Raw genomic sequence first — 21878 nt, 5'->3', positions numbered from 1 at the left:
TCATGGTACAGATAACATCTGAAGGAAGAGCCTTCCCTAACAGCCAATGGAGAGACTGAGTGGACTGCTGGAGTGGCCACAAACCGTACATTTTCCCCAGAATGATTACTAAATCAGTGATGAGTCGTTTTCAGTAATGAGAATGACATCTTGTTAAGAACGTGTTTCTATCAGTCTCGTTACATCAGTAACCACAGAATACCATTAAATATCAGGGGTCATGTTTTTAAAGAATATTCCATGATAGAACAACATTAAGTAAAGAAAACGAGGCTATACATCCTTATAAAATATAAGTCTCCTACTTTGTTTAGGAAAAGAAGACACTCCCTAACACCGAGAGGAGGTTGCACACTCCAGTTTGCAAAGCTTCTCTTCTCTTTAGGCCCTAGTGTTGGAACTGGCTTTTGTTTGTACATCTTCATATTTTTCACATTTTCTGTGAGAGGCATGTATTGTTTTTAGGACTTTGAAAGACCCATGCCCCTTACCTATTTACCTCTGTTTAAATTTGAAGGTCCAGGTTCTCCAGGGAAAGGAGCCCCCCTGTTTCCTGCAGTGTTTCCAAGGGGGGATGGTGGTGCACTCTGGGAGGCGGGAAGAGGAAGAAGAAAATGTGCAAAGTAAGTCATTTTTACTGCTGGAATTCAACTTTGTCTTTCCCTCTCTTATTAGCTGGGGCTGAAACTGAGTCTGTCTTCATCTAGCTGTGGCTCTCCCTCTGAAAGCCTCCTGTTTTCCTGATAACTCAACTCTGGGTGCTCGTGACCCGCCTCTCCCTGGGGGATTCACCTTTGCATGAAGGAGGCTGGAAAGTGACCTCTTTTCCTCTGTCTGCTTGTTTTAGGAGGAAGAAAAATCAGTGGCTCTTTCTATTATAAAGTATGAAATTTGTGTTGGCCAGCATCCAAAAAAATTTTTTAGCTCTAGTGCCTTTTAAAATATGTCTGTTACAGAACTTACCGTGTAAACCTTGGAAAATGTTTTGTCTATTGTGAACTTCAGATCACCTGCTTCTAACTACATAAGAACCCACTTTCTGGGTTGGCAGGAAGTCCTGATGCCTCAGTGCTTGGCAGGGTTCAGCCCTCCAGTCCCTTAAGTCCCTGGCCATGGACAGAAGTGGCCGCTGTGGACAGCACAGCAGGCACCAGAAAGGACCTAGTTTGTTTTCACTCGCTCACATCGTAATTCCTACATGCCGCTGGTGCCCCCTGCAGGTGAGTGGAGGCTGTACTGTGTGCGTGGAGAGGTGCCCATGGAAGGGAATTTGCTGGAAGTGGCCTGTCACTGTAGTAGCCTGAGGTCCAGGACTTCCATGGTGGTGCTCAACATCAACAAGGCCCTCATCTACCTGTGGCACGGATGCAAAGCCCAGGCCCACACGAAGGAGGTTGGAAGGACCGCTGCAAACAAGATCAAGGAACAGTGAGTGTTGTGTCTGCGGCGAGCCCCCGACACACCAGGCTTCCCAGAGAGACGGGGCAGGCTCAGGAGTCCCAAGACTCCCAGCAGATCCTGGGGTGCTGAAAATGACTGCAGCAAGGGATGGCTGGGAACATGGTCAGGGGCCTCTGACACTCAAGCAGAGAGGATGCACATCTCAGCCCAGACCTCCGACTTGGGGGCCGCCTCACCGCGGTCTGAGGATTTACCGGGCTTAATTCTTTAAGGACATAGGAGCTTGTGAGGAGTTTTCTAACTCGTTTTAAAGTTTTCTAGATGTCTTATCCATACAATTTCTCTTTTTTTGAGATGGAATCCCACTCTTGTTGCCCAGGCTGGAGTGCAGTGGGGCAATCTCGGCTCACTGCAACCTCCGCCTCCTGGGCTCAAGCAATTCTCCTGTCTCAGCCTCCCGAATAGCTGCGATTACAGGAGCCTGCCATTGCACCCAGCTAATTTTTTTGTAGTTTCTAGCAGAGACCGGTTTCACCATCTTGGCCAAGCTGGTCTTGAACTCCTGACCTCGTGATCCATCCGCCTCGGCCTCCCAAAGTGCTTGGATTACAAGCGTGAGCCACTGCACCCAGCCTAAAAATGTCTATAATGTTCATGACATATTAATGTGATCATACATCCCTCCCTAGGGGTCAAATAAACTTCTCCACCACCACAGTCACAACTGCAGAATATTTTTTCATTCGTAAGAATTGCTTTTCCTTAGAAAGTAGAAGAGATAGTGAACTGATCTCCAGATTTAGTTTTGAATACTTTTGTGTCTGCACCCCATAAATATATATATACCTACTATTAGTATATACCCACAAATATAAAATTTTTTTAAAAGGCAGACAATAACAAGTATTGGCGAGGATGTGAAGTTGGAACCCTCACACATTACTGCAGAGGTTGTAAAATAGTACAGCCACCTTGGAAAACAGTGTAGAAAATCCTCTAAAGATTTAACCATACAGTTACCATATGACTAGCAACTCTACTCTGAGGTATCTACCCAAGAGAAATGAAAACACTTGTACATGAAAGTTCATAGCAATATTAGTCATAGTGGCCAAAAGGCAGAAATAACCCAAATATCTACCAATGCATTAGTGGATGAAAAAAATGTGGCATCACAGCATATTATTATTCTGCCATAAAAAAGAATTCAGTACTGAGACATGCTACAACACGAACGAACCTTAAATACATTATACTAAGTAAAAAAATAGTCACAAAGGACCATATAATTCCATCTGTATGAAATGTGCAAACTAGGCAAATCCATCAATACAGAAGCAGACAAGTGTGTTCTGAGGACTAAGGAGGGGAATGGGAGTGACTGCTTATGGGCAGAGGGCTTCTCTTTCCAGGGGATGAAAATGTTCTGAAATTGGTGATGACAGTTGCACAACTCTGTGTATACTAAAATCTGTACACATAAAGAGTGAACTTTATGACATGCGAATTGTATCTCAGTAAAGCTATTATAAACCTGTTATTGTAATAATAATTCTGTGTCATGAACACTCTCCAGACTTAAAAAGAATTCTTGGAGTTTCTCCCTTGCAGATGCCCCCTGGAAGCAGGACTGCATAGTAGCAGCAAAGTGACCATACATGAGTGTGACGAAGGCTCCGAGCCCCTGGGATTCTGGGATGCCTTAGGAAGGAGGGACAGGAAAGCCTACGATTGCATGCTTCAAGGTAATTAATGCGTCATCCACAGCCTGCAATCCAGTTCTTTTGTTTTTGGAAATAAGAGTCTTGCTCTGTTGCCCAGGCTGGAGTATAGTAGTACAAACACAGCTCACTGCAGCTTCAACCTCCTGGGCTCAAGTGATCAGCCCACCTCAGCCTCCCAAAGTGCTGAGACTGGAGGCATGAGCCACTGTGCCCCATTCATGTTTTATCTTAATTCTTCAGCCTATCATAAATCTAGTGTGATGAGTACTATGTCCAGCTGATCGAACAGTTCTTTTCTCCCCAGGGGTGAGTTTAACTTGGACACCAGGATTTCAAATTCCCACTGGCAATTCAGCTCCCAAAAGTTCCAGGGGACCATGCCAGTATCCTAACTACTCCGTAATGCCCCTCAATGTTTTAAACTTTTATATAGCTTTTTAAACATAATGCCTAGGAAATGTTTGAAATTATACAGAAGTTTAAAAAAAAAAATGAAGTCACTTATGATCACCTCTCAGGACTATGCTGTATATAACTATTTTTAAAAATAAAATGTGGACCTACTGTTTTGTAACCTTTTTTCCTTTATTATGCATAATCTCCCAAGATATTAAAATGTGGATTTCTAACGGCTGCAAGATACTCTATGATTACTCTGCAAATATACCACTCTACCTGACAGTCTCTGGTAGCTGAGGAGTTGATTCTTGTTTCTGATTTTTCTCCCTTGTAAAATAATGCAGTTTGAATACTTTTTAAAATAATCGTATACTTTCATTTCTAATTGAGAGGAATTCTTAGATGTGGAACTGCCGTGCTAGTTACGAAAGTCTTATAGCATGTGTCAGCACGGGCCAAGTTTCATTCTCACTTGCAATATACAAAAGTACATTCTCAGCACAATCATAAATTCAGCATATTTTTTCCTCTTTGCCAAATTGATGAAAGGAGACAGATAGCTAAGCGTTGTTTTGTTTTACTTAGAAGTACGTATATATGTATATAAATGTATAATATATACAAATAAAATATATGTATATTTGTTATATAACATGCATATTTGTTACATATGTATATATTTTTTAGCCATTTTAATTTCTACTTTGGTGAGTGTTCTATTTGTGTCTTTTGCACATTTTATTGGGAGATTTATGTTTTTTTAATGTATGCCCCTTCATGTATTAAAGATATTAACTAGTTGCTGTATTACAAATATTTCCCATTTGTGACTTGGTTTTTTTCAATTTTGCATTTTAATTTTTATATAATTAATGTATTATTTCCCTTTTGATTAGTTCTTTTACTATTGCAATTGAAAAGGTCTTTTCCACCTTGAAGCTCAGATAAATCCTGTTTCCACAGTGCACTTAATTATTTCATGTTTTCATTCTTCATCTGGAATTTACTTTGCTGCATATGGTATCTTCAGCTTTGTTCTCTTTTCTTTCAAAGATCCTGGAAGTTTTAACTTCGCACCTCGCCTGTTCATCCTCAGCAGCTCCTCTGGGGATTTCGTAGCCACTGAGTTCGTGTACCCCGCCCGAGCCCCCTCTGTGGTCAGTTCCATGCCCTTCCTGCAGGAAGATCTGTATAGCGCGCCCCAACCAGGTAAGCCTTGCAGGAGGCAGCTACGCTGAGCAGCAGAAGGCACACCTTCCAGGAAGCCTTTTGATTTTACATCGGTATTCATTAAGCAGCTTCTCTTTGCCACGTACACTCCCAGAACACCCAGAACAATATGTGCTTATGCTATTTCATCCGCATCTCTACACCAGAAGGAGGGTGAAATCAGCCACACATTATATAGCATAAGGAACGAGGCTCAGTTACTTAACCCACCCAAAGATGTCTGCTAAGAAGTTTGAGTGCCACAGTGGCAGAGCTGGCATCTCTGCTCTTCTCCCAGCCTTCCTCAGTCTTGTTGCAGCATGGTCACCCGTCAGCTGCCACTGCTCCAGCCATCATGTTTGCATTCAAGACAGAGAAAGAAGGGGTAAGGAAGAGCACTTATAGCCACATCTCTTTTTAATCAGATAAAGCACGTTTTCCCAGAAGCCCCCAGCACTTCTGCATATGTCCCATTGGCCAGAGCTTGTCACATGGCCAACCCCAGCTGCAAGGGAGCCTGGGAAAGCAAATGGCAGGGGAGAAGGGTGTTGGGGTGTCAGCTAAGTTAGCCAAGGAACAGGGTCCACCATACCAAGGCTCCACAGCAGAGCCAAGATTCCAGCCCAGGTCTTCTGATTCCAAGGTCAGGGCTGTTCCCACCAGGCTACCACCTCAAGACAGAAACCCTTGTGCCCTCATTCTGGTTGGGAAAGTCATAAGAGGCTGGGCTTGACAGCCCCTCCAGCCCGCCCTCGTTTGCTGCTTCTCACATTACAAGAGCCCGGGGCCTGACCTCGCACTGGGAGCCCAGGGCACCACTGAAAGTTTGACCTGTGCACATGCCATGCCTGGAAAATCTTAGTGACCAGAAAGAGAGGTCTTGCCCACACCCTTCGTCCTGGAGCTCAGGGTCGGTCACCAACCTCCACTGGGCTTTTAAAGTGTGGTTCCTGACTTCTGAAATTAATGCCAGGAAAGGACACATGGTGAGCTGAGCTAGCAAGAATGAGAGGCATTTTTGGCATGGCAAGTTAAGAGCAGGCTGACGATTTGAAGAGGAGAAAAAGTGAGGAGGAAAAGACAGCAGAACAATTTTAATTTTTATTTCTTTTTTTTTTTTTAAGAGATAGGGTTTCACTCTGCCATCCAGGCTGGAGTGCAGTGGTTCAATCACGCCTCACTGCATCCTCGAACTCCTGGGCTCAAGCAATCCTCCTTCCTTAGCCTCCTGAGTAGCTGGGACTACATGCATGCATCACCATACCAGGCTAATTTTTTTTTTCTTTTTGTAGAGACAGGGTCTCACCATGTTGCCCAGGCTGGTCTTCAACTCCTGGGCTCAAGGAATCCTTCCGCCTCAGCCTCCCAAAGCACTGGGATTACAGGCGTGAGCCACCACTCACAGCAGCAGTTTTGATTTTAGACCCATTTCTCTGTAAGAGAACCATGAGCTCACCTCACTGCTAAGCAGTCACACGCAGGGCAGGAACGCCACTGACCTCTCTGCAGTGAGCTGTACGCACCAGTGTTGACTGCTCTTTGGAGATGGCGTGGCGCTGACAGCCCCTTGAGTGGCACATCCATCATCCCTTCCACTCTCAGCACAGCCCTGCCAGCATCCAAAAGCATTACATGGGCTTGAGCTGGAGCAAAGATGGGAGGACCTGGAGGACGAGGAATGAAAGAGGCCAACTCCTTGATACCACCTCTCTCTGCCTAGAGGCTTCTCTCAGTTGAACTTTCAGAGGGCTGGGTGGGACACTGTGTTTGCCCCTTTGTCCCTAGGGTGAGAGCCAAGGGGATTTCCCCCATGACACAGCAGTGGGGAGGAGCAGCATCCATTAGGTTTGGGAAAAGTCAGCTGCAAGTGTCCGCGAAGGAGCTCCTGATGCTCGGGCTCTGTCCCTCCCTCACAGCGCTTTTCCTTGTTGACAATCACCACGAGGTGTACCTCTGGCAAGGCTGGTGGCCCATCGAGAACAAGATCCCTGGTTCTGCCCGCATCCGCTGGGCCTCCGATCGGAAGAGCGCGATGGAGACTGTGCTCCAGTACTGCAAAGGTGAGGCTCCCTCTAACGTGCCTGCAGCAGGGAGCAGATGGGGGAGCCCCTCAGGCACGCCCAGCCAGCAGACCACCTTCCCTTTCTGCACATGTCAGCCAGCATTTATAAAGCCTGGCAAGTGGTGATGAAACCCATTTTTTTCCCCTTCAACTTTCTGAGATTTATTAACTTTTAGATTAGTGCAGTCTCAGCTGCCAGCATGAGGAAGAACTAATTTTTCTCTCTCATGAGGCCATCTAACGTGTTACCCTCAAGGATAAAGGCTGTATAGTAGAAAGCCCAGGGCAGACTGAAACCCTGTTATACTCGGGATTGATCATGCTGAGAGACAAGTTGGCCTCTGACGTGTACGTTATCTGCAAGCACTACCACGCTGTGGAGAATGGAAGTCTCCCCCAAATGGCGGATGGCCATTGCCAACCTTTTGATTATTTATTATTATTTTTTTTAGTATTATACCCAAAGAGAAATACCCATAGTAAGTTCATGGTTCTTTACTATACACATGAAATCTCTGGTCTTTTATGTAAAATGAAAATACCAGTAATTAATATCTTACTGAATTTTTATGGTTTAATTGACACAATTAGTTTAATATCACTGGGTATGTGCAATTGATTCTCTTCCTGAAAATCTCTTTTTTCAAGGGAAAACAGAGAAAGACAGTAGGGTCTACTGACATTGCATTCTGTGTTAACTACAGGAAAAAATCTCAAGAAGCCGCCCCCCAAGTCTTACCTTATCCATGCTGGCCTGGAGCCTCTGACATTCACCAATATGTTTCCCTGCTGGGAGCACAGAGAGGACATTGCTGAAATCACAGAGATGGTAAGCATTCTGTCCTGCGCCTTTTGGACTGTGGGTTGACTTTAATTTGGGGAGAGCATCCAGTTGCACTTTCAAAGTGGGAAAATATTTTTCCTTTTGCAACATCTTAAGACTACATAGAATTTGCTTAGGAAGAAGAGAAGTCTAATGGGAAAATCAATTGAACTGTTTTAGTAATTTTCTATACAGTATACCCCATTTTAAAAACTTAAAAGCAAAGGTGAGTTTAATCATGCTGAGGACTATATATGTACATAAAAGCTGGAACTCTTTGTTCTGTTGCTAAGAACCTGTTGCTTGGCATTGCTTGTCTCTCAGTGTCCATATGACGAACAACCAAACCCTCAGGTTTCAGACGTTAACCTTGCGTAGAGGAGACGCACATGAAATGTGATGAATTAGTGTGTTCAGATAACTGAATGAAAGATGTACTGCGACTCACTTATGATAAGGTATCACCCAGCATCTCATTAATATTGTCTTTTTGGCTGGGTGCGGTGGCTTACACTTGTAAGCCACTTTGGGAGGCCAAAGCAGGCGGATCACCTAAGGTCAGGAGTTCAAGACCAGCCTGACCAACATGTAGAACCCTCATCTCTACTAATATAAAATTAGCTGGGCATGGTGGCAGATGCCTGTAATGTCAGCTACTTGGGAGGCTGAGGCAGGAGAACTGCTTGAACCCGGGAGGCGATGTTGCAGTGAGTGAGCTAAGATCTTACCATTGCACTCCAGCCTGGACAACAAAAGTGAAACTCTGTCTTAAAAAAAAAAATTGTCTTTTATGAGACCACCTGGTATTTCCACAAGGCATTTATCATAACTTCTATCTACCAAAATATTATCTAGAATGTTTTCTTTTCCAACCACACAGAAAAGAATTTTACTATAGCAATGTTCAATTCCTTATTTATGAGCTATTAACATTACTAGCAATAGCAATTCCAAGGATTTGTTTCGATTTGGTGAGAGATAGGTTTTACCATTTTGATTTTTTTTTTTTTTTTTTTTACCATGTAGGAGAGCTGCTTTGCTTGGGGAAATAACCCAAGTGTATTTTATAGGAAATCTGAGTAATTTTAAACAGAGTCCACTTCTACGTAGCAATGGAGAGGGTCTGTTGGATAGTACAGACGTTACTGCTCACTCTAACCTGTCTCCTTGAAGCCAAATGGACTTGATTTCCACAGGGAAGGGGCTGATTGCAGCCTGGTCTATGCCGCAGTCAGAGCGAGATGGTTCTGTTTGCCATAACTATGGTATCATGAAACCAGAAGGCTCTGGGGATCGCAAGCCCTGTGGCTGCTGCATGCAGTCTAAGTTCAGGTGTTACCAAAGGCCAGGGGTTCAATCGAGGTCTCATTGTTCACTACGCAGAAGAAAGCCAATCACTGAGACAAGCAAAACCAGGGAAGAAAGTTTATTTGGGTGCTAATAGCCAAGGGGAACAGGACGTAAGTCTCAAATCTGTATCTCTGGCCTACTAAAACGAGGGTTTTTTATAGCAGGGAAGAAATGTAACCATGTATGGGAAACAGGAATTAGGGTGAGGAAGAGGAGTTAACAGAAAGCAGGGAGTTGGTTAGGCATGATGATGGGTGAGGGGTCTGGTAACATTTAGGTTTTGGTTTTGTTTTTGTTTATTGAGACAGGATCTTGCTGTGTTGCCTAGGCTGGGGTATAGGGGAGCAATCATGGCTCACTGCAGCCTCCGGCTCCCAGGCTCAGACAATCCTCCTACATCAGCCTCCCAAGTAGCTGGAACTACAGGCACACACCACAATGCCCCGCTAATCTTTTTGTATTTTCAGTGAGGTTTCGCCATGTTGCTCAGGCTGGTCTTGAACACCTGGGCTCAAGCCATCTGCCCAACTCACCTTCCAAAGTGCTGGGATTACAGGTGTGAGCCACTGCTGGCTTTCTGATACTATCAGAGTGGCCTAATGGTTGGCTTCCTGAGAAAGCAACTCAGATAAGACAAATAGAACTTTCTCAAGTTTCAGGACTGGGAGAGGTAATTTTGATGTTTATTTAAAAGAAACCATAAACATGAGTTCTGTGGGACAGTTGAGCCCATTTCAGAAGGATGTAACTCACCACCCTCTCTGTATTCACTATAGATCCTGGGGGTTGGCAGCGGGGGTGTTTACTGTTGTGCAGGCCTGTGGGATTCCAGTCAGGCTTCCCACACCAGCAAGTTATACAAATAATTAACATTCACCAAGTGCTCACTCTGCACTAGGCACAGCTCCAAGCACTTTACACTGATTTTCTCTTTTATCAACAGTCCATCCAGATCTATTTTACTATTACTCCCATTTTATTGGTGTGGGAGCAGAGTCACAAAAACATGAAGGCACTTGGCCAAAGTGACTTTTAGCGAGTGGAGGAGTCAGTACTTAGTTGGAGACAAGACTACTCCAAAACCCGCCTCTTCTTTTCTTACAGAAAGGATCTTGCTTTGTCACCCAGGCTGGAGTGTGGTGACACAATCATGGCTCACACAAACCTTGAACCCCTGGGCTCAAGAGACCCTTCCACCTCAGCCCCCCAAGTAGGTAGGACTACAGAAACATACTACATATGCCTAGCCTATTTTTGTATTCTTTGTAGAGACATGGTCTCACCATATTGCCCAAGCTGGTCTCCAAGTCCTGGGTTCAAGCAGTCTTGCCACCTCAGCCTCCTAAAGTGTTGAGATTACAGGCACAAGCCACTGCACCCAGCCCAAAACCTGCCTCTTGACCACCAGTCTGCCCCATATATTTCTGATTTGAGCACCAGCTCTTAGTCATCCATTCCCATCATCCACCCACCCAAAAGGAGAGCAGCCAATCTGGAGTCAGAAGTTTAATGGAGGAAGAGAATTTATCTAGAATAGCTTGCTCAGATTAAATTCATGCAGTGGTTTTTTAAAAACATGATTCTGCTCCAGTATATTCTACCTTGTGACCCTCTTTTTCTATTGTGGATTAAGAAATGGGGCGAGGGAAGGGAAGGAAGGTGTGATTTCTTTTCAGGTTATTTTTAAATATTTTTAAACAAATTTCATTATTTGGAGGCTTCTGGTATTTTGACTTCAAATCTACTAATCTTAGTCCGTAGTTCACTCATGGGAAAGTCTCAAAATGTTTTTCCAGAGGCAGTTCTGAGAAAGGGTTTGTTTGAAACTCTGTGACAAGGTGAGAAAACATCTAAAAGTCAGAGAAACAAGACTCTATCTCTACAAAAAAATTTCTTTTAATATATTAGGTGGGCATGGTGGCACGTGCCAATACTCCCAGCTACTGAGAAGGCTTGAGGTGAGAGGACTGCTTGAGTCCAGGAGTTTAAGGCTGCAAATAAGCTATGATCGAGCCACTTCACTACAGCCTGGGTGACAGTGAGACACTGTCTCTTAAAAATAACAAAATTTTGGGCCAAGTGTGGTGGTTCACACCTCTTTAATCCCTGCACTATGCCAAGCTGAGGCAGGAGGATCGCTTGAGGCCAGAAGTTTGAGACCAGCCTAAGCAACATAGCAAGACCCAGACTCTATCAAAAAAAAAAAAAAAAAGGAAAAATAAATTAGCCAGGCATGGTGATGCACACCAGTAGTCCCAGCTGCTCAGGAGGCTGAGGCAAGAGGATCACTTGAGCCCAGGAGGTAGAGGCTGTAGTGAGCTATGATCACACCACTGCACTCCAGCCTAGGTAGCAGAGTGAGACCTTGTCTCAAAAAAAAAAATTTTTTTAATTTAAAATTTAAAATTCTTTTAAATTAAGAGTCCAGAGAGCTGCAGGGCTTTGGGCAATCCCTTATCTCAGAGCTGTTTCCTCAGTAACGTGGAGCAATGAGTCCTCAGGCTGTGTGCAGATGGCCCAGGACTGTGTGTTTGAAAGCACTTGATAGAATGTGTTCAAATGTGGGACACATTTCTCCTCTCTGCCCCCTCCTCTACTCTAGGACACGGAAGTTTCCAATCAGATCACCCTTGTGGAAGACGTCTTAGCCAAGCTCTGTAAAACCATTTACCCGCTGGCCGACCTCCTGGCCAGGCCACTCCCAGAGGGGGTCGATCCTCTGAAGCTTGAGATCTATCTCACCGATGAAGACTTTGAGGTAAGCGGTTCTTCCGCTGGGATGGGGATGGGACTAAAACAACACACGCAGCTGAGAGTCCTTTCACTGAGCCGCCGGTGTTTCTCCCAATGTTCCAGTTTGCACTAGATATGACACGAGATGAATACCACGCCCTGCCTGCCTGGAAGCAGGTGAACCTGAAAAAAGCAAAAGGCCTGTTTTGAGTGGGGAGATGCAGAGGAGACTCGAGGTCACGTCCAATACCTCCGCCCCAGGGAAATGGATATAGAGTTTTGGACTGGTGTTTTTCACAAAGTAGTTTTCCATCAGTTTTTAAAACCTGACATTGTTAAAGATACTGCTTGTCCCGGAGTTGTGTATTTTGTAAATGTTCAAGGAAACTGTTTGGAAACTTCTTTCCGCTGTTCAGCAGGTTATCAGAATTAATAAAAGTATTGTTATGTGCACTTAAGCCGCAGCTGCTATAGATAGCACTGCCTTCTGTTCCAGCTAGACAATGCCTTTTTTTTGAAGCAGTTCTCTTTATAAAGTGTTATTTTGATAGTTTGTGGATTCTAAAATATATATATATATTTATATAAACACCATATAAGTCAAATATGTATTTAGCAAAGCAATATGTATTCATTCACTTTCGAGATTTGTTTTGGTGTCAAAATAATATGAAAAGGTAGTTGGAGTTGCTTCTGTGGAATGAGCTCTGCCACCAATACGTATCTTCACACACGTTTGGAAACGTTTCCTGCAGCGTTAGGTATGACTTGTTCTGAGTACTGCTTCCGGTGCTAAAATGAACAAAGAATTTCTACTTAATGGCCTGGACTCTGGAGAATCTATGCGAATCAACCTTTCTACCTTAATATCTCCCCAAAAATGTATAGTGCCTTGTTTTTATGTACAGTTTATATACAGAACAGTTTGCTCTGCATTTTTGATGATGGTTCAGAACATTATCTACAATTTTACTCTCAAACAGTAAAAATAAAAACATCTCAATTTCTAATACCTGTTGTAAACATTACACATGTCATTTTGTGATACGGGACTCCCAAATAAGAGCATCAGAATAAACACAACAATGAACTGATTGGTTCACATTGAATTCCAAGCATGTTCCTTTCTGGAATATTTTTTTGTAAATATCAACATAGCACCAGTATTTGGTCATTAAATATAAATGATCTATACATTTGAATTTAGTTTAGGGCAAGATTTTATACAAGGTCATAGGATTAGATAGAGAGTTATTTGCCCCATAAAATTAGTACTTAGTACTATATTGAAGACATACTTCTGCAAATCATCATTCAGTAGAAGTTCTTTATCCCACAACTCTATCTACAGTTTGTTTTAGGATCTCAGTGCCTTTAAAAAAAAAATTGTATGGGCTGGGCACGGTGGCTCACGCCTGTAATCCCAGCCCTCTGGGAGGCTGAGGTGGGCGGATCACCTGAGACCAGGAGTTTGAGGGCAGCCTGGCCAAGATGGTGAAACCCTGTCTCCACTAAAAATACAAACATTAGTTGTGCATAGTGGCGCCTTCCGATAGTCCCAGCTACTCAGGAGGCAGAGGCAGGAGAATCATTTGAACCCGGGAGGCGGAGGTTGCAGTGAGCCGAGATCGTGCTACTGCACTCTAGACTGGGCAACAAGAGTGGGACTCCACCTCAAAAAAAAAAAAAAAAAGGAAATTCTATGGATAAGACATCTAGAAAACTTAAAAATGAGTTAGAAAACTCCTCACAAGCTCCTATGTCCTTAAAGAATTAAGTCCATGATTTTGAACATATTCTACAGACCTACTCTGAATTGTCATAGCTTTTCCCCACTCCCTGTTAGTCTAATTTAACACATCCAATCACAGCACATTTGCCTGAAACTTCAGAACTTCAGAAACCTATAACCTCTTCCTGGTCTCAACGTTTTATGATTTTTATGATGTTGGGTCATCACTGAACTTTTCTACCTTGATTTCCTTTAAAAGGAGACAATCCTAGCTCTGCCACCTGCATCACAAGATTCCGAGCAAGTATCTAGTGGAAGCTCTCTGAAAATTGCCAAGTGCTAGATATCTGCTGGTATTATGATCATTGTGATGGTAGCTGAAATATGAAAGCAGGAAGGTTAAGTTAGGGAGTGTCGTCACACACCTAGAAATGATGAATTAAACCAAAGCAAGGAAAGGGAAAAGGAGAGAGAGAGGTTCAAAGTCTAGGTCCCATATAGTCTGCGAAGAGGTGTGGAGAAAGGTTCCTGGAGTTGCTAGGGCAGCCTGAGGGTCAGAAAGAGAGAGGCAGGGTCACAACCTCAGCAGCAGGTTCCAGAAATCAGCCAGACTTTTAGACACCCAGGAAGGAGCTTGGGTTGCTAAAGGAACTTCCAGTGGAGAGCCGCTGTAATTAATAAACAAGATAGGTGTCCTTAGTAATACTCATTAACACCAGATTTTCCCATAGTCCTTTAAAATTGTGACTATCTACATCGGCAGCTGGGTACAGTGGCACATGCCTATAATCCCAGCACTTTGGGAAGCTAAGGCAGGTAGATCACTTAAGGTCAGGAGTTTGAGACTAGCCTGACCAATATGGCAAAACTCAGTCTCTACTATAAATAGAAAAATTAGTTGAGTGTGGTAGCACACATCTGTAATCCCAGCTACTTGGGAGGCTGAGGCACAGGAATCGCTTTGAGCCTGGGAGGCAGATGTTGCTGTTAGCCGAGATCGCACCACTGCACTCTAGCCTGAGTGAGAGACATTTTGTCTCAAACAAAAACAAAAACCACTGATCCCCAAAATGTGCTGTCCATCCACTTCTTGCCTCTTCATGGTGAATAAGACACCCCAGCTTGGAGAGCCTCTTTTTGCCTCTTACCCTCTAAATTGTTTCCCACATCTCTTTCCTGCTTAAAGAACCAGATCGTATTTTCCGTTTTTTTCTGATCCTTTTCCTTCCATAACTGCAACCTTTGACCTTTGTATTCTGGGAAGGGACCTAGCTGAAACACTGAATCACTAAACTCTCAAGTCTCTGCCCGTGGATTGACAATGGTGCTTGGGGCTTTTCTCCAGTCTTCCAAACTCAAACCCCTGCTCGTACTCAATGAAGCAGGGTCAGGAAAGTGGGGTTTCCTTAATTTGCTGCTCTTGAACTAAGGGACTCATGAGAGGGGTGGGTGTTGGGGTTGAGATCCATATAAGGAGCCACAGGCCAGATGGGATGTTGAGTGTGTTCTGAGCTTTGGATAACTGTGTGACTATGAGCCATTTCCAGAGTGGGACGATGGCACCTCTTTGTTCCCGGATCTGAGGAAGAAAAGGCTGTTGGGAGCTCACTCCTTTCTCTCCTATTTTATATTTCCCACCCCACTCTTAGAACTCACATTTTGGTAAAAGGGAAAGTATTCCAGAAACAGTTCCAGAATTCATTTTGGCCTTTTGGTTTTGTTTTTCTGATTATAAAATTAGCAGTGTGTGTCCACACAGAGACCTGGACACACATGTTCATAGCAGCTTTATTCCTAATAGCTCTTTCCTGTAAACAACCCACATGACAGTCAACTGAGAAACGGAAAGACAAAATGCAGGACCTCCATACGGTGGCATCCTCCCTGACGGCAAAGGGACAGATATCCTGCATATACACGATATACACGTGATACTCACTACAACATGGATACGCCTCAAAATCATTAAGTGAAAGAAGCCAGATGCAAAAGGCCACATATCGCTTGATTCCTTTTATATGAAACTTCCCAAAAGGCAAATCTGTGCACACAGCAAGATCAACGGTGGCTGGGGTTGGAGATGGGAGTGGAGGTTGACTGTAAATGGCATGAATGATCATTTTGGAATAATAGAAATGTCTTAAAATTGGATTATGGTGATGGTTGTACAACTCTATGAAGGTATTAAAGATTTTTGAGGCCAGACATTGTGGCTCACTCTTGCAATCCCAATGCTTTAGGAGGCTGAGGCTGGAGGATCACTTGGGCCCAGGAGTTCAAGACCAGCATGGGCAACATTGTGAGACCCCCAACTGTACAAAAAATTTTTTAATTAGCCAGGTGTGTTGGTGAGTGCTTGTAGTCCCAGCTACTTGGGAGACTGAGAGGGGAGGATCTCTTGAGCCCCAGGAGTTTGAGTTGCAGTAAGCTATGATCGTACTACTGCACTCCAGCCTGGTGACAGAGTGAGACCCTGTCTCTAAAAAAGAAAAAAAAATTTTTAATTACTGTTCACTTACATGAGTATATTTTATGGCATATCCTTTTTATATATATATATATGCACACACATACATACACAAATGCATTATATATATACGTAAAACACCGCAAAAAAGCAGTTCAAAAAATATTACACCTAATCTATGTAAAAAATGCAAGATCAGGTGTAGTATTTTTTAAACTGCTTTAAACACTACAAGAATATATAATCTAGGAATCAAAAATCATAAATAATCCCACTAACCAAATACAAGTACTTTAATAATCTAATTTATATTCTTCTGGATTTTTCTTTACATCTACTAGCATAAATGTGTATGCCCACATTTAAAAAAAAAAAACTAACTCGCACAGGCCTGCAGTTTCAGGAACTTGGGAGGCTGAGCCAGGAGGATGATTTGAGCCCAGGAGGTAAAGGCTGCAGTGAGCTCTGACTGTGCTACCACTGCACTCCAGCCTGAGTGACAGAGCAAGACCAGCCTGCATACCTAAAAATACATAAATAAAGAGAAAAACGATGTTTGTTTTGCATCTTAATTTTTTTTTAGCAGTAAGTTGCAGACACAGGTCCTTGGGTGTTTATTTACAGGTGTCTGATGTTCTGAGACCACAGAAGGCCCAGTGTGAAGACCTAATTAGCAATGGTCCTGAGCCCCCAACCCTGTTGACCTCCCCTGACCGTCCTCAGCCATTCCTCATGCCTCCTGAGGGCAGGCAGCATCTAGCCACAGTCCAGAGAGAGAATCTGGGATTCATTTTCACAGGACTTTCTTGATGTTAGATCTAGAGTAAGGCACAGAAGTCTCAAAACAGACCTCTGTTTAGTGCCTGCCTGAACTAGCATAGCAACTAGTAAAGGGGAACAATAACCAAAAAGTCAATAAAGAATATGGTGCGGCCAGGCGCGGTGGCTCAAGCCTGTAATCCCAGCACTTTGGGAGGCCAAGGTGGGTGAATCACAAGGTCAAGAGATCGAGACCATCCCGGTCAACATGGTGAAACCCTGTCTCTACTAAAAATACAAAAAATTAGCTGGGCACGGTGGCGCGTGCCTGTAATTCCAGCTACTCAGGAGGCTGAGGCAGGAGAATTGCCTGAACCCAGGAGGCAGAGGTTGCAGTGAGCCAAAATCGTGTCATTGCACTCCAGCCCGGGTAAAAAGAGCAAAACTCCGTCTCAAAAAAAAAAGAAGAATATGGTGCAAGGCCAGGTGCGGTGGCTTCTACCTGTAATTCTGGTGCTTTGAGAAGCCAAGGAGAGAGGTCCCTATAGGCCAAGAGGTCAAGATCAACTTAGGCAACATAGTGAGATCCTGCCTCTACAAAAAATTTAAAAATCAGCTGGGAATGGTGGGGACATGACTTTAGTTTCAGCTACTCTGAAAGCCGAGCTAGGAGGACCACTTGGACTCAGAAAGTAAAAGCTACAGTGAGCTATTATCCTGCCTTTGCACCCAGGGACAGAGCAATACACTGTCTAAAAAAAAAAAAAAAAGTACAGTGCACTGTTTTCAAAAATATCAAGGCTGAAGAGTGCATTTAAGATTGCAGGATTTGGTGAGTGTCAGAACCCATCCTAAAAAACAATGACACAGCAGGACCCCACCTCTCCTTTCTTCCTCCACGCTCCGTGCTTCCTTCCTGAAGGAGGCCCTCCTGTTATTAAAATCAGGAATTGGGTTGGACCCAAGAGGGCCAATTAGGAGCAGCTCAGGATTGCAGCTCCCAGTGAAAGCGCAGAGGGTGAGTGGATGCCGCATTTCCAGACAGATTTTTATTGCCCACAGACCAGGAGATTCCCAGGCGGAGGAGCCCCACAGGTCTTCAGCGTGGCTGGTTTGACGTGGCTGCCTTTCCGGCGGCGCCCTGGGGCGGCAGTTCTCCATACAAAATACATGGGTCTGGGCACTGTTTTAGCTGGCAATTGGAGCTCCAGGAAGGCAGAGTCACCCATTCATCTGATTAAAAAGGAGACTGAAACAGGGAGCCAGGCCAGGAGATTCCCAGGCAAAAAAGCACCACGAATCTCAGCGCCACCATTTCAACTGGTGCAGTGGGTCGCTGCACGGTTTCCCTTTCCAAAAGGCACGTGGAACACCTGGGATAGAGTTGACTGTTTAACTAAAAGAAAAAGGCTCTGAGGCAGGGAGCCAGGTGATCACGCTTGGCTGGTCCCACCGCCACAAAAAAACAGCAACTGGAAACGCTCTGGGTCGAGAGTTTCACAGCAAGCACAGCTAAAACCAGGAAGGTCAAGGTCCAGTTCTGTGGGAGAGGGGCGTCCACCATTACCAAGGCAGTCCACCACTATGGAGGTAGTTTGCTGTTGCTGAGGCAGCCCGCCGTTGCTGAGGCAACCTGCCATTACAGAAGTGGGCTGGCTTTGCCAAGGCAGTTCTAACTACACCGGTATAAACAGGACTGAAGGGAAGTTCACACTGCAGCTGGGTAGAACTCACAGCAGTTCAGCAAAGCTTCTGCAGGCAGAGAGTGACTAGGCTGCCTCCTTGCTGGGCAGGGCAACCCTGATAAAAAAGGCAGCAGCACAATGGAAACTCATAAATAAAGACCTAACTACCCAGGACAGAGCACCTGGGGAAAAAAAGTGGGGGAGATTTATGAGTTCTGCTGCAGCAGACTTAAACGTACCTGCCCAGCAGCTCTAAATGGGCAATGGAGATCACAGATCAGCACTTCAGCTCCTATAAAGGACAGACTGTCTCTTTAAGCAGCTACCTGACCCCCATATATCCAAAAAGTCACCTCATAAAGGAGAGCTCAGACTGACATTTGGTGGGTATCTTTCTGAGACAAAGATAGCAGAAGAAACTGGCAGCAACCCTTACTGTTCTGCAGCTGCTGCAGGTGATGCCCAGGCAAGCAGGGCCTGGAGTGGACCTCAGCAGTCCTACAGTAAAGGGGCCAGACTGTTAGAAGGAAAACTAAGAAAGAAAAGAAAAGAACTTCATCATCAACAAACTGGACATCCACTCAGAGACCCAATCTGAAAGTCAACAACTACAAAGACAATAGGTGGATAAATCCACAAAGACGGGAAGAAACAGTGCAAAAAGAATGAAAGCACCCAAAACCAGAACGCCTCTCCTCCTACAAGGGATCACAACTCCTCACGAGCAAGGGAACAAGGCTGGAGAATGAGTGTGATGAATTGACAGAATCAGGCTTCAGAAGGTGGGTAACAAGAAACTTCTGTGAGCTAAAAGAACATGTTCTAACCCAATGCAGAGAAACTAAGAACCTTGAAAAAAGATTTGATGAAATGCTAATGAGAACAGAAAACTTAGAGAGGAAATTAAGTGAATTGATGGAGCTGAAAAACAAAACAGGAGACTGTCGTGAAGCATGCACAAGTTTCAACAGCCGAATTGACCAAACAGAAGAAAGGATATCAGAGGTTGAAGATCAACTCGATGAAATAAAAAGAGAAGGCAAGATTAGAGAAAAAGGGGTAAAAAGGAATGAACAAAGTCTCCAAGAAATATGGGACTATGTGAAAAGACCTAATCTATGTTAGATAGGTGTACCTGAATGTGACAGAGAGAAAGAATTCAAACTGAAAAATACTCTTCAGAATATCATCAAGGAAAACTTCCCCAACCAAGCAAGGCAGGCCAATATTCAAGTCCAGAAAATACAAAGAACCCCACAATGATATTCCTCAAGAAGAGCAACCCCAAGGCACATAATCATCAGATTCACCAGAGTTGAAATGAAGGAGAAAATGCTAAGGGCAGCCAGAGAGAAAGGTCAGGTTACCCACAAAGGGAAGCCTATTAGACTTACAGCAGATCTCTCAGCAGAAACCCTACAAGCCAGAAGAGAGTGGGGGCCAATATTCAACATCCTTAAAGGAAAAAACTTTCAACCCAGAATTTTATTCCAGCCTAACCAAGCTTCATAAGTGAAGGAAAAATAAAATCCTTTGCGAACAAGCAAGTACTCAGAAATTTCATCAATGCCTGACCTGCTTTACAAGAGCTCCTGAAAGAGGCACTAAACAGAGAAAGGAACAACCAGTACCAGCCACTCCAAAAACATACCAAATGGTAAAGAGCATTAACACAATGAAGAAACTGCATCAACTAATGGGCAAAACAGCCAGCTAGCATCAAAATGGCAGGATCAAATTCACACATAACAATATTAACCCTAAATGTAAAAGGGCTAAATGCCCCAATCAAAAGACACAGACTGGCAAATTGGATAAAAAGCCAAAAACCCATCCGTGTGCAGTATCCAGGAAACCCATCTCACATGCAAGGATACACAAAGGCTCAAAATAAAGGGATGGAGAAGATTTACCAAGCAAATGGAGAGCAAAAAAAGCAGAAGTTGCAATTCTCCTCTCTGATAAAACAGACTTTAAATGAATGAAGATCAAAAGAGACAAAGAAGGACATTACATAATGGTAAGAGGATCAATGCAACAAGAACGATCCTAACGATCCTAAATATATATGCACCCAATACAGGAGCACCCAGATACATAAGGCAAGTTCTTAATGACTTACAAAGAGACTTAGACTCCCACACAATAATAGTGGGAGACTTTAACACCCCATTGTCAATATTAGATCAATAAGACAGAAAATTAATAAGGATTTTGAGGACTTGAACTCAGACCTGGACCAAGCAAACCTAATAGACATTTACAGAACTCTCCACCCCAAATCCACAGAATATACATTCTTCCCAGCATCACATGTACCTACTCTAAAACTGACCACATAATTGGAAGTAAATCACTCCTCAGCAAATGCAAAAGAACGGAAATCATAACAAAGAGTTTCTCAGACCAACAGTGCAAACAAGTTAGAACTCAGAATCCAAAAACAAACTCAGAACTGCACAGCTTCATGGAAACTGAACAACTGGCTCTTGAATGCTGACTGGATAAACAGTGAAATGAAGGCAGAAATAAAGATGTTCTTCAAAACCAACGAGAACAAAGACAAAACATACCAGAATCTCTGGGACACATTTAAAGCAGTCTCTAGAGGAAAATATATAGCAATAAATGCCCACATGAGAAGCAAGGAGAGATCTAAAATGGACACCTTATCATCAAAATTGAAAGAGCTAGGAGCAAGATAAAAAAAAAAAAACTCAAAACCTGGCAGAAGACAAGAAATAACTAAGATCAGAGCAGAACTGAAGGAGATAAAGACACAAGAAACCCTTCAAAAAAAAAAGTCAATAAATCCAGGAGCTGGTTTTTCGAAAAGATCAACAAAATAGACCATTCACCAGATTAATAAAAAAGAAGAGAGAGAATAATCAAATAGATGCAATAAAAAAAGATAAAGGGGATATCACCACAGATTCCACAGAAATTCGAACCATCATCAGCCATCATTACAAACAACTCTATGCACATAAACTAGTAAACCTGGAAGAAATGGATAAATTCCTGGACACTTGCCTCCTCCCAAGCCTAAACCAGGAAGAAGTCAAAACCCTGAATAGACCAATAACAAGGTCTGAAGTTGAGGCAGCAATTAAGAGCCTACCACACAAAAAAAGCCCAGATGGGTTCACAGCCGAATTCTAGCAGACATACAAAGAGGAGCTGGTACCATTCCTTCTGAAACTATTCCAAATAATCCAAGAAGAGGGAATCCTTCCCAAATCATTTTATGAGACCAACATCATCCTGATACCAAAACCCGGCAGAGACTCAGCAAGAAAAGAAAACTTCAGGCCAATATCCATGATGAACATGGATGCAAAAATCTTCAATAAAATACTGGCAAGCCGATTGCAACAGCACATCAAAAAGCTTATCCACCATGATCAAGTAGGATTCATCCCAGGGATGCAAGGCTGGCTCAACATATGCAAGTCTATAAATGTAATTCAGCACATAAACAGAACCAAAGAAAAAAACCACATGATTATCTCAATTGGTGCAGAGAAGGCCTCT

At 43.5% G+C, this 21878-nt stretch overlaps 1 protein-coding gene and 1 long non-coding RNA gene across 100 annotated transcripts in view; one reads left to right on the top strand and one right to left on the bottom strand.

Moving 5' to 3' along the window:
• SVIL (supervillin) overlaps window positions 1-12711 on the top strand; it is a 269934-nt gene extending 257223 nt beyond the window's left edge. For 26 of the 50 annotated variants that reach the window (XM_078329734.1, XM_078329726.1, XM_078329729.1 and 23 more), the window contains 7 exons: window positions 518-623; window positions 1221-1428; window positions 3013-3146; window positions 4578-4733; window positions 6650-6793; window positions 7500-7624; window positions 11571-12711. In XM_078329734.1, coding sequence (XP_078185860.1) covers window positions 518-623; window positions 1221-1428; window positions 3013-3146; window positions 4578-4733; window positions 6650-6793; window positions 7500-7624; window positions 11571-11834 — 1137 coding nt within the window. In that variant the 3' untranslated portion in view covers window positions 11835-12711. The remainder of the gene's footprint in view (window positions 1-517; window positions 624-1220; window positions 1429-3012; window positions 3147-4577; window positions 4734-6649; window positions 6794-7499; window positions 7625-11570) is intronic. The other 24 variants (XM_078329736.1, XM_078329733.1, XM_078329731.1 and 21 more) reach the window with 1 other exon arrangement.
• LOC100896682 (uncharacterized) overlaps window positions 1-21878 on the bottom strand; it is a 45718-nt gene that overhangs the window by 14778 nt on the left and 9062 nt on the right. For 21 of the 50 annotated variants that reach the window (XR_013519613.1, XR_013519618.1, XR_013519612.1 and 18 more), the window contains exons 2-7: window positions 11640-11884; window positions 7535-7584; window positions 6685-6814; window positions 6190-6397; window positions 4965-5074; window positions 500-587 (exon numbers count right to left, since the gene is read on the bottom strand). This is a non-coding gene — a long non-coding RNA (uncharacterized LOC100896682). Of the gene's footprint in view, window positions 1-491; window positions 588-4964; window positions 5078-6039; window positions 6167-6189; window positions 6398-6684; window positions 6815-7534; window positions 7585-11639; window positions 11885-21878 lie in introns of all 50 variants that reach the window. The other 29 variants (XR_013519617.1, XR_013519642.1, XR_013519619.1 and 26 more) reach the window with 8 other exon arrangements.

The sequence above is a fragment of the Callithrix jacchus genome, chromosome 7, assembly GCF_049354715.1.
Source record: "Callithrix jacchus isolate 240 chromosome 7, calJac240_pri, whole genome shotgun sequence".
Lineage (NCBI taxonomy): Eukaryota > Metazoa > Chordata > Mammalia > Primates > Cebidae > Callithrix > Callithrix jacchus.
This window is presented reverse-complemented; position numbering and strand designations above follow the sequence as displayed.